The following is a 15,784-nucleotide window of genomic DNA, read 5'->3' as shown; positions in this document are numbered from 1 at the left end:
AATCCCTGAACATGTACTTACATTTTCCTATGTGTCAAAAATTGGTGATTAGGTCACCATGTCAGTCCAAAAGTCCAAAATTGATTATGTGACAGTCTATAAATTTAGCCCCACCCCTCCAGCATTTCTTGTTTATATTTTTCTAGCACAATTCATGTAAAAAAATGATGTGTTTAATGTTTTTTAGTCCTTAAAAACATTTTCACTTTTATGTGGCATTTCTGTAAAAAATAGAATTCTCAGAGTGATTAAGAAATGGAGTTTCTTATTCTTTGTGAAATAAGGGCCACATGTGACACTTTCTGTGGAAAAAGAAAGCTGTCTTAATCTTTTTTTTTTGAGGAAGTTGACGCAAAGATCGGATGTCCTCCCTTAACCAGATCGGAAATTTTACGAGGGTCAAAAGAGCACAGAGTAGTCACGTCACTCAGAACCAACTCAAGTCAGACTGTAAGAACAGTCCAGCGTAGATCTAAAGCTTTTACTGATGGCAAACAGTTGGTTAAGGGAGTCTTTGTCCCAGCAGCAGCCACTGTGGTTATGACTAAAACACAGATCACAGAATGTAGCTCAACCTCTTCAACCCTAAAGCCTCAACTGCTATTTTCTGTCATTTGATTGACACATGAAGAACAAGACAAATCCTCTGAGAGTTTAGAAGTTTTGTGTCTGTTTTTATTTCTTTTTAAACTTCATTTTTTGTTTGTTTTACATCCAAACAACATTTCCTGTTTACGCTCAAACAGCTCTCTGAGCTGCATAAGTCGCACAAAGAGGTGAGGAAACATGACAGTCAAACACATATCAGTCATATAGATTCAAGCTGTGCATCATGGTGACAGGAAATAAAACTATTGCTGTGCAAAAAAAAAAAATCACAATTTACAACACTTTAAACGATATCAGAGTTCTTTCTTCATTTTATTCAACGTGATTTTCTAACTATTTTGGAACATCTGATGAATGACACACATGATTAAGGTATTAAGTACTTTGTTCCTGGTTAAAAGGAGGAACTAGCTGTCAGGTTCACGCTAATAGTCTGTTCAATCCCTTTAGCATTTCAAAATGCAGTTGAACAAAATTACAACCTTGGTGACAGCTTTGCTGTCCGCTGTCAAGTAGCAGTAATGCTGCCGCGTACAACAATGACACAATATCCTGACACATTTTGTTAGCTTGACGATTCATTTTTCCACCAAACAGAAAAGCTCCCTCAACAACAGGAAGGAGTATCTGTGACTGTAGTCAGACTCACACTTTAGTTATTGAACACTGAAACATGTTTTAAGTGAAGTGGTGAGAGCCGAGCGCTACCTTTCTTTCTTCCTGTTTAGCTGGAGTTTCTGGAGAAACATTAGTCATCGCTCATTTGTATATCTGCATAACACTCAACAGTGGTTTTCTGTAAAGTTCTGTTGAAAGAGATACGAACTACAGTGACTTTTCAAAGATTACTTGTCTGAGAGCAGTCATATGTTTTAGTTGGTGGCTTTCAAATAATACTAAATCAAAGACAGCTGCATGAAAACATCAGACTTGTTTGTCTACTTTTTCCTTGACCACATTCTCTGCCGTCTGCCTGACCTATCATTACATACCTGTGTGTCATTCACCTGTGACGCAAAACATAAACCAAAGCAAGCTGTCAAGTAAAACAAAGCCGATCCTCTGCGGGGAAATGACCTCAGTAACGTCAAAAAGCCGTCTAAAATGTGCAATTTACGCTGTCCTCAATGTTTTAAACAAAGTCATGGACTGTTCATAAAAGGAAGAATAAAACATGTTATAATGAAGTCTGTTGAGAACAAATCAAAACCGGCATCTATACAAGTCTGTGCTCAGTTGCAAAAACATGTGAAGCGTGACTTCTTTTTGCTGTTTTTGATGAATGGATACCATTAAAATGCATAACTATGATGCTAAAAGTCAAATAGCTACATGAAACCAGACTTGACACTTGAACTTGGGCAGAAGGCCCGGCTGTCTTGTTTTTCTGGTAACTTATCTGCTTCAAACCATCACAAGACAATGAAAGCTAAGATGAGTCGACACGGAACTCCCTTAATGCGCCTGAACCGGACTCTGCTGGGCTGCCATTGGCTTCATCTCCTCTACTGATGCTCTCTGGACACATGGCTCTTCCACACTCAGCTCCCACAGTGACCCGCTCATTTCAGCATTAGAAAAGCTTAGATTCTTTACTTGATCCCTGAACTTTTTGCACAACAGATAAATCGGAGGCCTGAGGCAGGCGTGAATGTAACCAAACATCGAGGTGATCAGGAGAGCTGATGCCATTGAATCTTGTGGATATAGTTTTTTAGGATGTCTATGAGAGATCTTTCTCAAATATGTGTCCCGAATGAGAGTGATGTTGTACGGCAGCCAAAAAAGAAGGAATGCCAGCACCAGAGACAGGATGACTATGACAGCCCTCCTCCTCCTCCTCTGGAGGTCTTTGTCTTTGCTAAGGAGAGATGACAGGAAATACGAGCATAGCAACATCAGGAAAACGACAGGCAGTGAAAAGCCCACTGTGTGGTGGAACAATCGAGACGCCAGCATAGAACCAGTTGCGGTCTGACTGTAGCTGTAATCACACCGGAGTTTCTGGTCTTCATTCTTGCTAGAAGCCAGAAACATACAGTCAGGGACGGAGAGGAGCACCGAGCTGATCCACACAAACAGACAGCAGAAAGCGGCGAACCTGGGCCTCCGCAAAGAGCGCCATTTGGCCGCATGGTTGGTGCACAAGTAATGATCCAGGCTGATGCAGAGCAGGCCAAAGACGCCACAGTAAAAGTTGATCTGTAAAAACAAAACAAAAAACAGATAAGGAATAAACCTCACAGTCATCTCTAACACGTCTTCTCCTACGTTCAATTGAGGGGTGTCAACCCTGACATCCTGCTGTTATTTGAAGAAACCTAGACCGCCCTCCAACTGATTACCTGGATCAGGTATGTTTAGCCAATATGAAGCATTGGGTTAGTTGGAAAACATGTAAAGCTACACACACCGGGCATTTGATGCACATTCAAGAACAAGCAGGGAAGAGCTTCTTATTCTTTTTCTACTGTTTGTCAACTACCTACAGGTGGAAGAGGCTCAGTGTAAAAGGTCAAAGTGGAGCAAATCTCACTCCAGGCTTTTTTTTCACAGCTCTATTCCGATGTATTTAAGACTTGGTGTCATAGAATTTCATCCGGGCACAAACCGCAATTATTCATTCTTCCTCTATGAGGAATTTTCAAATGGTTGGCACTTCCACGATCTAAATGGGACACCATCCATACGTCACTACCAAATTCGAGTCCCTGATAGGTCAAAGGTCAACCTGGTTTAAGTTGCAATGCCTGTGCATTTCGTACACAGAGCTTAAAAACAGCTATTATTGTATATGTGAGAGTTCTGAACGCGGATGCCTGCCTTCACTTCCCATCATTATTCATTCCTTTTGTTTATGTAGTGTCCCCTACTTATTCAAGTTTCATTATATTCGCTGTTTAACACATATCGATTTTTTTTTCTGTCGCGTGACTCCTCTGGTTCATCACAAAAATCCGACAGTTCAAGACGCTTGTATGAGACTTCTGCGTTTGAAGGAGGGGCTGCGGGGGGCGAGGGGGGAGAGATGAAGAGCACGCCGGCCCGTCGGCTTCCTTGCCGGCTGCTAAGGAATATTTCACAGCTGTTTCCATCGGTTCCTGAGGAAGATAATCTCATCATCTGGCAGGAGCAGGTGTTTAATGTGGAAGAAGATGCCCTGTCACACTTAACTGATGAAGGATGAAGCACGGCTCCTGGTTTTAAGGCACAGAGTGTCATTCCTAATGTGTTTTATGAAGTACGTTATGGTACAGGCTATTGCTCTGAGAAAAAAAAAAAATCTTTATTTTGAGCAGTATTCCAATGTTCTTTAATACATGTTTTACAAAGCATCAGAAATGTTTCAGAAGCGTTTTTGATGGATTGGTGGCCGTCATTCTTCGACTGCGAGGGTGGTTCTCCGTACTCGTGGATTCGCGGGTGTTTCTGGTCGCTAACGCCCGCAAAAACGGGGGGAGTCCTGCACTCTCTGCTGCGACTTTACAGCCTCTCAAACCACCAACCTAACATAACCAGTGCAACATCAACGGCCAGCAATACTGGAGTTATCCAGACGTACAGTTGTCGGCCAGATGCCAGCTCAGACGTGGTAAACGTAGAATATAGTCGTCTACAAGTTGATGCATCAGAATGGAGCAGAGCAGAGAGCTTGTGGATTGCTGTGGTAGCTTCTAAGTCGCACCTACAAGCTTTTTTCAACGACATTTTTGTGTCTGCTCCTGATTCATAAGGATTTATGCAAAAAAATAATAATCAGAAATTCCCTTTTAAGATGAATTTCTTTTATAGATGCCCTCCATCATAAGAAAAATCCCACTCAAAATGCTAAAACCACTCAAAACGCGGTTTTTAATGGAGTGGGTCCTGAAACCTGGAGTTTGACACCTATGAAAAAGGCTTAGTTAAACCATAATGCAAAAACCCACACTCAAAAAACAGTAGGTCTAGGCCTCCACAATTAATCGCAAATTTATCGTTATCGCGATTTCAAGCTGTGCAATATCCACATCGCAAAAAGTTGGTGAAAATCGCAATAAATTGTAAACCTTAAATGTTAAAAACAATCTTATGGCAACTTGAACTATTTAATATATTTAAAAAATCCCTTTATGCAATTGACCAATCAGATGGAGCCCTTCACGTTGTTGACCAATCGGATGGAGCTTTTATGTTAGATGTTGCCCTCCTGATTAGACGAGAGTCATTTGGAGACTAATTTAAGGTATTTTGACTATTATCTAAATTAAACTTTTGCAGTGAAATGGAAATGTTTGTTTTGTTTTTGCTATTTGTTCATTTATCGCAAGTTATATCGTCATCGCAATATTGATCACTGATATCGCATATCGCATGTTTTCCTCATATCGTGCAGCCCTAAGTAGGTCACATGTCCTTTAGAGATGTGAAACATTTCACTTTTAGTTTCAGCTTGACACAGCACTCACATGGAAAACTGCCCCACAGATCTTGCAGAAGGCTCCAAAGGACCCGGAAGACCCAGCGACCTGTGCAACTCGGATGGGCAAAGTCAGAAGAAGCAGGAGGTCTGCTCCAGCCAGGTGGAGGATAAAGATGTCTGATACGCGCCAGAACCTTCTCCTCAGTGCCAGAGCTGCCAAGAGTACCGTGTTCCCAAACAGACCCAGGATCAGCACCACGGAGAGAACAACTAGGATCAGCACTGGCACAGAAGCGGCTGCAGCAGCATCGTTGTCCTCAGAAATGTAGTCAGTGTAGTCTCCATAGTCAAAACTGTCGGTGCTGTTGAATATTCCATCTAGGAGCACGTTCATGTTGAGCTGCAGGGGAGACAAAGACATCCAAAGTGAGGCTCGGAGACTGCAGATTTTAATAAGAGCTCCTTTCTCTTAAACGAAATATGAAGCAATCACTTTTAAACGAAAGCCTTCCCCTGGGAAGTCCCAGCATGCTCAGACTCACGTGAAAGCAGCGTCACTCTTATGACGAGGCGAAATGAAAAGCGCAATTCCCGGTCACTGTCTGCGTGCAGAAACGTTTTGGATTTTACATCAAAACGAAGCGGAAAGCACGATTCCGTTGCGAGAAGGGCAGACTTTCAGTTATTGTTGCAGACAGAGCTTCAGCTCAACAGCGCGCGCGCGCGCTAGCCTGTCTCTGCGAAACAGAAAGTCAGACTAGGTGCAAAGGAAAGGTGTTGCCCAAATAAATAAATAAACAAACTTACCGCTTTAACAGGAGCAGCTTCCGGGGTTGAGTTTGAAGACTTGAAGGTGGGCTGTGGATTCAACAAGTAACTCATCCGAAAGCCCTTAACGAAAGCGTAACGCAATATTCGCTGGTAGATATACACACTTGTGGCTGTGAAGGGGCGCGCCAGCAAACTACAAAAAAACAACGTTTAAAATGTTCGCTTACATTTCACCACATGATACATCCCCACACCTGTGCCATTTTCAGAATAAAATAACACATTTTTTTCACAAAAACTGTAACCAAAACACGGCGAGCTGATGAGACTAAACTGAAAGTAAAGAAGAGTTTTGATAAAATCTACGTCTAACTTTTAAAGCAAACTTCGACCGTAAAGAACGAAACCACACTTTATGCGCGTCTCCTCTACAAAGATGTTAGTCTGTCGAGGGTTTATTCAAAACACAAGGCTACTGTCAATCAGGCGGTGGTGAGGATTTTCAAAATAAAGCCATTTAAAAGTTGCAGATGCTATTAAACTGTTTAATTTATCAACAGAAGAGCTGTGAAAATAACACGGTGCTCTCGTGTCCAAATACCAATGCGCGGCTTTACCGACAAAGAGCAAACTTGGTAGTTTAGGCTCTTATTTTTGAAGGGTGTTGCTTTACTTTGAAGGCTACCTTTTCTGTTTAAACGGAAGTTGAGCCTGTGCAAGGCACAAAGGAGAAAATGAACAGTTTACTACCACAAGAGGGAGCTATTGCTTTTCAATGGTCAAAATCGAACAACATACGTCTATTTTATTCGAAATGTTGGTGTTTTTCGTGGTTTGCATTTGACAGATTAGAAAAAAAGAAGAAAACATGTGTTTTATGTTCCAAATATTCAGTGTTTTTACGTGTACCATTTTTTGTGTTTTTTTTGCGCTATATATTTTTCTGTCTTGTGTTTAATTTGTCTTAGAACTTAAATTTGAACAGAGTGCGATCTCCATGGCATAATTTGCTACGCTTCCAATTTTTTTTCGTTTTTTTTCTTTGGGGAGGGGGTGTCTTAGTCATTGGGATATAGTATTAGGATCAATACTTTGAGCAGCATTGGTGTTATTGCTCTAGGTTTGCGCAGGCGTCTCAGAACATTACAGTTGTTCAGATTGGGAGAACTCTCCGACCTGCTGGATGTGCAGTAGACTATGTTTAGAATCAGCTGGAAAATATAAAATGATGCATTTTTGATGGTTTCCAATGTCCTTTTCTGCATCAGTTTTACATTATTTGATATTTAAAGATTTGTCGAGAATTTGATGATTTTTCCTTTTTCTTAATTTTTTGTGAGATATTTTATAATGATTTTTTCTAACAACTTTTTTGTTTTTCGATATATTTTTGTCTAACTTTGAGGTTTAATTGTTTTCCCGGTATTTTGTGGTACATTTTTGTATTTGTTTGCTTCTCGCTTTAGGTCCACAACATAAAGCACCTTTGTAGTTATAACACCAGTTTTTTTAAACAAAATATATAATACTAATAACTACTACTGAGTTTGAAACCAAAATTCAAAAACGTTTTAAAAGCATGAAATGAGACCCTGAGCAGAGTAGTGCTTTTTCAGCAACTCCTCAAATGTAATTTCATTGTTTAGTTGTTCCGTTCGCCCACTGTGGGGTTTCAGTCAGTATGACTAGATTATAAAATTCAAATTTGAAGAGTCTTTAAATACTAACTAAATCCCATGGTACCAAGAGATGGCAGCATTGCACCTAATTGATTTCTTTGGTATTCCTGAAAACTGCTCCACTTTTATACCATGGAGGGAAAATGTACATTTCATAATTTACCACTATAGAAAACATGGGAAAGGGTCGCTATATTTTTGCTGTATTGCTATATTTTATTTTTCAAGAAATTTCATATTTTACAAAGCATCAGATTTTTTCATGTTTGTTTTGAAGGTCTCTTCTATAGTGCCAACTATGAGCTCAAATGTATTGCTGTCAAGAACAACAACTGATTGACATCTAGTCACTGTAGCATCACATTAGGTATACAAAGAAAATCTTATATTAAAGGGTGTACCTGATTTCTGTATTGTATATATTTCCTTTTCTAAATAGTTTTGTATGTTCACAAATGGTGGGTTTGGGCTATCCAAAAAATACAACTAGATATAAATCAGTGCTCAAACATGAAAAATTTTGTAAATTTACCTCACAATGTTATTGATATGAACCCTTTTTTAAATTCAACAATTGTCACTAATTTGTAGCATGTTACTTTTTTTATTATCTTTAACCCTGGTTGTTGTTTGAGAAAATAGTTAAGTCTAAATCAGATTTTCAGATGGTATTTAATTTACGAAAATATTCTTGCATCTAATTCAATAGTTTTGATAATCTTTTAAAGATTTACTGTATCATTTTTGTATCTGACAGCTGCATATCATGTTGAAGAAATACAAGAAAAGCTTACGTGGTTGGGTAAAACAAATGTAGCGCTTTGTGTTTATTCAAAAACATTTGTCCTTTGTACAACAAAAAACTAATGTGTTTTTATATACAAAATCAAACTTAAGTCAGGTATTTTTTTACTTCACAAAATAAAAGAAAAAAACGAAGAAATCATGAGAAAAAGACAAACAAGAACAGCGATCAAAACAGAGTTACTGTCAGTACATATTTACACTTATTTCAACCTATTTTGCTGCAACATAGGTTGAAATGAAATATTGAGAAAATTACACCAAGTTTGGGCAAAAGATACCAAAGTAAGCATTGATTTAAACTGCTAAACAAGCTTTTTAATGAACACCAAGAACTACAGCTATTTCGCAAAATACCAAAAGATCCGCACAATGCAATGCAACAATTTTTTTCAACATCAGCAAGTAGGGTTTTGCACTAGTTGTTTTACTTGCAAAGCCCCCACTACCCCCCCCCCCCCAATTACCGCCACACACATATAACCAGGTTTGTTTGCTTTTTAATTACTGCAGCAAAGCATTACTAAGAAAACACTTTCCTATTGATAACATTTTCAAACAATTGCAATTTTTCTCAATTCAGTCCTTTTTTCATGATACTGGATCTCCAATCTTTCTTCACACCATGACAGAGTATGAAGTGTTTTCACTTTCTGCAGAGCTGAAGGATCCGGTAGTTTTTCGGAGCCTCTTTCCTTTCCATTCGTTTGCCTCCATCCAGCTTCTCTTCCCCAGCAGGTCTTTACACATTCGGAGCAGCTCCTTCCTGAACTTTTCCCCGACAAATCCGTACAGCAGAGGGTTCAGGGCGCAGTGTGACACCCCAATGCTCTCTGTGATCAGAATCCCGATGTCCATCACTTTGTTAAAATGGCAACCTCCAGCCACCACTTTCAGCTTTTCCAAACTGTCTACCAGCTGGAAGCAGTTATAAGGAGCCCAGCAGATGACAAACACTGACACTAATGTGAAGATCAGGCTGAGGGACTTGCGCCTTTGTCGTCGAGTGGCGTTACACAAAGACCTGAAGATCTGGATGTAGCAGTAAAGCATAACTAATAGGGGTAGACCAAAACCCAGAACCACACTGACTAAATGCAACCCCACGCGCCATTCAACGTCATTCTGAGCGAACCACAGCCGACATAGGACCACAGTTTCTTTGTTCGGAGAGATTTGCTCGTCAACTTGTTTAAAAGCAATGTCCACTCCGCTTAAACCGAGGCAAATCACCCAAATGACTGCACATGCAAGCTGAGCGTGGCAAGTGTGGCGCTTCCATCCGGAGCTGACCGCATGGACGATGGCCAGGTAACGGTCAAAGCTGATGCAGGCCAGGAAGAGGATGCCACTGTAGCGATTCAGAGAGAACAGGGCACTGGAGATCTTGCAAAGAGCCAGGCCGAAAACCCACTGGTGGTTGTACTGCACCGCAAACAGCGGGAGGGTAAAGGCCAGCAGCAGATCTGAGATGGCCAGGTGAAGGAGGAAGGTGTCTGTGAGAGAGAAGGCGCAGGCCCCAGAATTTCTGTTCTTGTACCGTCTGATCACACACAGCACCAGAACATTGCCCACAACTGCAAGCACGAACACAAGGCTGTACACAGTAGGGGTGTACTTCTTGGCAAAGCCATAAATGTCCTCCTCAGAACAAGGGGCTCCAATCTTCATTGGATCACCAGGGACGTAATCGTCCCCGTACTGTAAATTAGTGAAATCTCAGTTAGATACATAAAAAAATGACAATGAAGTGATTATTCAAAGGAATGCCTATTTTCTGCACAAACAAATAGAATTTAAAAAGGATCAAACGTGTCAAAAAACCCATTGTCACTTACATCATAATCATCTGTGGTGGATGTGTGTGAACCCATACTTGCAAAAACCAGCGCAGCAGCAGGACCGTCAAAACCGTTCATGAGTGAAGACAGCAGACTTAGTCCAAACGTTTTTTGTCACAATAGTCTGTGCAGGTGTAGTGAGGAGTCAGAAAGAAGAAGTCTGTTTAAGGAACTGAAACCTTTGCACAAATCAGACTATTACAACTAAGGAGTGTGTGGGAATGGATGAGTGTTCAAGGAAACTACAACAGATATTTTTTTTACTTTTAGCCACATGTATATTTTTGCCAGACAGACATTTTATGACTGATGCGCTCTGGGGGAAATCCTGGATTTTTTTTTTTAGTCCTACACAAAGTGCCCTGAAGATGTTTCAATGTTTACTTAGTTGAACTAGTATCACATTTCAACAAAACATGACTTACAAGTAGAAAACAGTTACAACTGGAGAAGTGAAAGTGCTTCGTTAGCAGTAATTTTTGTCTCCACTATGTCTTTCTTGTTTTATTTTTCCCCAGACTTCTTTATGACTTCAGCGTTTTTTTGTGTGTTTTTTTGAGAAACTCAGTAGTAAAGTATAAAATATTGCGATAAGAATTCATTTCAACTTTGTGATTTCTGAATATAAAACGATTTTGAAAAAGCAGAAGAAAAAAGAAAAAGATAACCCCCTGCTGATCTTTTTAAGAAGACAGGATGCAAACGAATGGGCAAAACTCAGTGTTGTAACTGTTAACGAAAGATCACATCAGGATATGAAGTAATTTCCTTCATATTTTTTATGTTAAAAAAAATCTCTTAGGGTGCAGAAAAAACAAGAGATTAAACCTGCACAAGAAAACGTCCTTTCATCTGTTTTCTGTACAAATATTCATGAGCTCACATTATGTACTGTTGTGGATTTTCAACCAGAATGCAGATGCGTAATAAAAGCCAAATTTTATTGCTTACATTTTACACCAAGGCGTTTTATAATACACCTAATCATACCATGTGGTCCAAGAAGCCATTTATCATCACATTTGAGCATGTGAAAGCACAAACATTTCAGAAGCATCAGACTCAGATTCCACTTTACACTGTATAGAATTTGCAACAAACAAAGTTGCAGGAGGAGGAGAGCTGCATTGTCACCTCTTCCTGCAGTAACACTGATCACAACACTAAAAAAACTGGGAATTACAGTTCTATTGTTTGGAACCCAACAATGCTATACAGCAAAAATATGACTGGTTCAAATCTCTACCACATGTATAAAACTGCCAGCAAATATTAATGTGGAAGTGATTTGACGTCAAGATGACAGACAATGAAGAAAAAATGTTAATAAAAACATTTAAAGTATTTCAATGCCCTGTGATGCACTGGTGACCCATCCAGGCCAGGGTGTACCCTACCTTTGTCCATCAGTGGCTGGGATAGGCTCCAGCAACCCCATGAACCCAAAAGGGATTGGGCAGGTTAAAAAAAATGGATGTTTTGAAGTATACGGAAAAAAAATAAAAACAGAATGTTCTTTTTTAGCCCTCAGCAAAAAGTAGTACATTTGAAGTTTATTTTATAAAGTCTACTTGGGTACAAGCATAAGTATAGCAGGTATATATAGACCATGCATGTAGTGGGAGAAGTATACTAACTGAATACTTCTTTAGACTACCGGTAAGTTGGAACATTTTAAGTTTAGAATATAAAGATAGCATAAAAAGGTAAACTTCACGTACAGTTAGTATACTTGTAGTACACTTTAATGCACTACTTTTTCCCGAAGGACCACTGAAAATTCCTCTGTTTAGTTTGGCTCCTCCACTGTAATTACATTTGCAATTTGAACGTGGTGAAACCTGAGATGGAATTTTCCCAACATGTGTAGGAAAACAGACAGCAGAGCAAAACACATGGAGACGCATAACGGAAGCTTTTGACTTTAGAAGTCAATATATGCATCACAAAATGAACTACAAATCGCTTGATGAACTGAAAAAGCCAGGCCCATGTTTACAATTCCTTTTTCAAAAAAGAAATGGTCATGGCTGCGTGTATAAGGAACTGAACATTCTTGTGGTTTTGCCTGTTAGGCTGAGACTTCTCCCCTGAAAGTCTTCTGGTAAATTTATGTTATTGTGTAACATTGTTCATGTTTTGTTTCTTTTGGTTTTGTAAGATGATTGCAGAAAATAACAACTTTCAGCTGCAGCTTGCAGAAATACAACATGCAATGCACAATCTCTCTACTCTTTGTTTGCAAGAGATTCAGGTTTGCATAGTCCACATGTGTCAAACTCAAGGCCCGGGGGCCAAATGTGGCCCGCCATGTCATTTAATGTGGCCCGCGAGAGCACAAAAGTTTTTAATTTCTTAAAATAAATTTTTTTTGTAGTTGATTACATAATAATTATGTGTAGTTGCTGTTGTATTTATTCAATGTTTGCTGGTCTTATGTTTGTATGCAGACAAATTGTTGTCATCAAACCATCAGTTGGATGCAAAGCTGTGTGCAGCCTTTTTGTGTAAAATGTTACACGTGTAATGCATGTTCTTTTTAGCTCAGTTTTATGTTATTTTGCTTTATTCACTTGACATCTTGATCCTTCATTAATGGAGTTATGTGGGTTTTAATGAGCGGACAAAATGTAAAAGGATTCATGCTAGAGTAACAAGCAAACATATGTTCTCTATGTAACTGTTATTGTCACTTTAAAAAGTTTTAATACATAAATAATGAGTTATTTAACATCAAGGAGTAGGTAGTTACATTTATTTTTCATTACATTTAGTATTTACATATATAAGTTATATCTGGCCCTTTGAGGACAGCCACTATGCTGAAGTGGCCCTCAGTGAAAATGAGTTTGACACCCCTGGCATAGTCCAACTTGATTGTTGCTTCAAACAAGTAATGAATGCAACACAAGGTGTTTGTCATTAGATGTTTCACATATGCAACTGAATTATACAATGATTAGCACATTACTTTAATTTTGAAATGTTTGCCTCAGCTCCTAGTTAGCTTTAGGATCGACTTTAAGATTCTTTTACTAGTTTATAAATGTTTTAATGGAATCAGACCTTCATTTTTTTATAGAACTTTAGTTAAGGACCCTTCCAGAGCCCTCAGGTGCAAGTCTGCTGGTGGTCCCCTAGGCTAGAACAAAAACCCACAGTAAGGCCTCATTCCAGCACTGTGGGCTCTAAGGATGTGAGGGCTCCATCCACTGTGCAGGTTTTTAGAAAAAGCCTAGTTTTCATGTTTTGCAGGTTTTAATGTGGCCTCTTTGTCCCTGTTGATTTTTATACTCTGTGCATGTGCTTGGGGGTTTTGTTATGATGACTGTTTTAAACATTTTTTATTTTATTATTTTGTAAAGCAATTTGAAGTTTTCTGTGACAGGAAAGTGCTTTATATATAAAGTTGAATTTGATAAAAAAAATCCATTCTGAATTTGTAGAAAAAAGAAAAATGTTTCAGTCTAATGTGGATTTTGCCACTTGTGCAGGGAACGCAAAATGCCAATAAATAAACACAAACTCAAACATAAATTAATAAACCAAAGTGGTGTCTCTAGTTGATAACTGGACAAGATTGCCCTAAAAACCGGACACTTCAATCCTCTCAAGATAGTTCACATGAATTAAAACAGCTGACAATAATCAACCACTTCAACCCAGTGTGACTGTGACAGAGGGAACACACAAAACATGACAAAAAACAAGAACACATAAGTAAAAGTAAACAAAAAAGCACAAATTCACAAAATTTGTGAATTCGTTTATATATTTCCTTGTCAGATTTGTTGAATAAACATATTGATACAAATATCAGGTAGAAACATTAATAAAATAATAGTACATTCACTATTGGCTTGAAAAAGAGTGCATTGTATCTACGGTGACAGTATAATATTCAGAACCTGTTTAGAAATACAAAATCTACATCATGTGTCTTTTGAAATACATGTAAACCTGTTATTTTGAATAATATTCCTATTCAGAATCTATGATTTACTTGGAACATTTTAAGTGTAAACAACATCACTTGAAGGGATGTCAGAGGAACTAAATTCAACTTTAGTCATCAAAAAAATTTACCATAGCTGTCAGGATAAAACACAAGTCCTGGTTGTTTTTATACAAAAATCTTTTCAAGAGTCAGATTCAGCTGAAATAGAACTAAATATTTTTTACTGACAATCTTAAACCTAACCTGAGGTTTTACTTTCTCTCAAACAAACTCCATGATCAAACCAGACTCATGTGATCCCACCACTGCTAAAGAGCTGAAAGATCCTGTGGCTTTCCAAAGCTTTTTCTGTCTTCACTCTCCTTTACAATTGAATATTAAAAAAAAACAAAACTGTCTGTTTCAACAAAACAGACACGCTAAAAGAAATTGTTCATTGGGCAACACACCAGTAAAATGTGCTCTCAAGCATTTAAATAAATTATATTAAAAATAAATAAATAAATAAATAAATAAATATTAACAACACCCAATTAAGTCTTTTGAAAAATAACACTAAATTCATGAATTCAAATGTTTTGCACTTTTTGACATTAGTTGTAAATCTTTGGCAGCAAGTCTTATTTTGTGTAGCTACCAATCCTTCATTTTTATTATTATTATTTAAAAAATTGATTAGTGAGACTACCAAAATTTTGATTTTATGTAATTAAACTTGATCATCCTTGATTACTCTTCAGACACAATGTAGATCTTTAATGAGCGGAATCTTACTTTGAAAAACAAACTTGATGCTGCTCCCTTGTGGACAGATTATGTCATAAATAAACAATAGTGAGTTTAACCCAAGGATGCATTTTTGAGCCAAAGAAAAAGAAACATTTGATACTTGGAATGTACTGCTGTGATATTGAGAGGGAGCACATTAAATGATTCATGACTCGCGTCCTCCTTTACACATTCATTCCGTCACGTTCTTTGCTTGAGTTCTGCATGAAAGGGAACAGAAAGTCTGAATCACCAGAGACGCAAATGTTGTCTTGATGAGTTTATAGCTCTGTTACAAAGGGTTAAAAAATGTATCAATGCCAAGTGTAATAAAAAAAAGAAACCCACCAGATTAAACTGAAGTCAATTTTAAAATTAGCGCTGTAACCCAAAGTGTATGTAAATTAATAAAACAAAGAGGTTTTGTCTTTCTATTCATGGGCCTCTTACAGAAGAATTCAGCATAAACTTAAGCAACTGCCAAGCCTTGAACAAAATGTTTGACACATTTATTTATAATTTTGATCATGCTCAGCCAAAGTAGCGGTTTTAGGTACGGGCAGTATGGGCAGTTGCCCTTGGCGCCAATTCAAAGGGGGCCCTGCTATTGGTTATCTATTATCACTTTTATCATGGTGTTTGGAACGGCCTGAAATCAGTGAATCGGTGCCCCCTGCTACTGCAAGCGCCACACTCAGCCGACAGGAGCGGGTGAAGCTCCGCGCGACACGTTCTGTCGGCTGTAAATGAGGGAGGGGGTGTAAAGAAAAAGGAGAGTGGTGGAGGGAATCAGTGTAACTGTTAATCTATCCCAAGTTAAGTGGACGGAAAGGGGAGGGAGGTTGTGGTGGGGGATCTACTTTATAAAATATTTAAAAAATCAGTCATACCTTGACATTCCAAAACCTACAATGTGATACAGCTATATAAAATTCTTTATTTTTTGTTAACT

The 15,784-nt window shown here is 38.5% G+C and overlaps 2 protein-coding genes across 3 annotated transcripts; both read right to left on the bottom strand.

Annotated features, from left to right (window-relative positions):
- Nucleotides 1-647: 647 nt before the first annotated feature.
- On the bottom strand, nucleotides 648-6,364 carry LOC101155542 (C-X-C chemokine receptor type 1). Of its 2 annotated transcripts, XM_011485506.3 has the most exons (4): nucleotides 5,819-5,933; nucleotides 5,554-5,748; nucleotides 5,058-5,411; nucleotides 648-2,811 (listed from the first exon to the last, which is right to left on the bottom strand). In XM_011485506.3, exons 3-4 carry the CDS (start codon nucleotides 5,403-5,405, stop codon nucleotides 2,065-2,067), a joined length of 1,095 nt encoding a protein of 364 aa, XP_011483808.1. In that variant the 5' UTR covers nucleotides 5,406-5,411; nucleotides 5,554-5,748; nucleotides 5,819-5,933; the 3' UTR covers nucleotides 648-2,064. The 2 variants fall into 2 exon arrangements, with proteins under 2 accessions (XP_011483808.1, XP_004078277.1); XM_004078229.4 differs by lacking the exon at nucleotides 5,554-5,748 and having other exon boundaries at nucleotides 5,819-6,364.
- A 1,894-nt stretch (nucleotides 6,365-8,258) lies between these two features.
- Nucleotides 8,259-10,243, bottom strand: LOC101155297 (C-X-C chemokine receptor type 3-2). Its single transcript, XM_004078228.4, has 2 exons — nucleotides 10,104-10,243; nucleotides 8,259-9,966 (listed from the first exon to the last, which is right to left on the bottom strand). The coding sequence occupies exons 1-2, from the start codon at nucleotides 10,182-10,184 to the stop codon at nucleotides 8,884-8,886; spliced, it is 1,164 nt and encodes a 387-aa protein (XP_004078276.1). The 5' UTR covers nucleotides 10,185-10,243; the 3' UTR covers nucleotides 8,259-8,883.
- Nucleotides 10,244-15,784: the final 5,541 nt, after the last annotated feature.

This window comes from Oryzias latipes, chromosome 16 (genome assembly GCF_002234675.1).
Source record: "Oryzias latipes chromosome 16, ASM223467v1".
NCBI classification, from domain to species: Eukaryota; Metazoa; Chordata; class Actinopteri; order Beloniformes; family Adrianichthyidae; genus Oryzias; species Oryzias latipes.
This window is presented reverse-complemented; position numbering and strand designations above follow the sequence as displayed.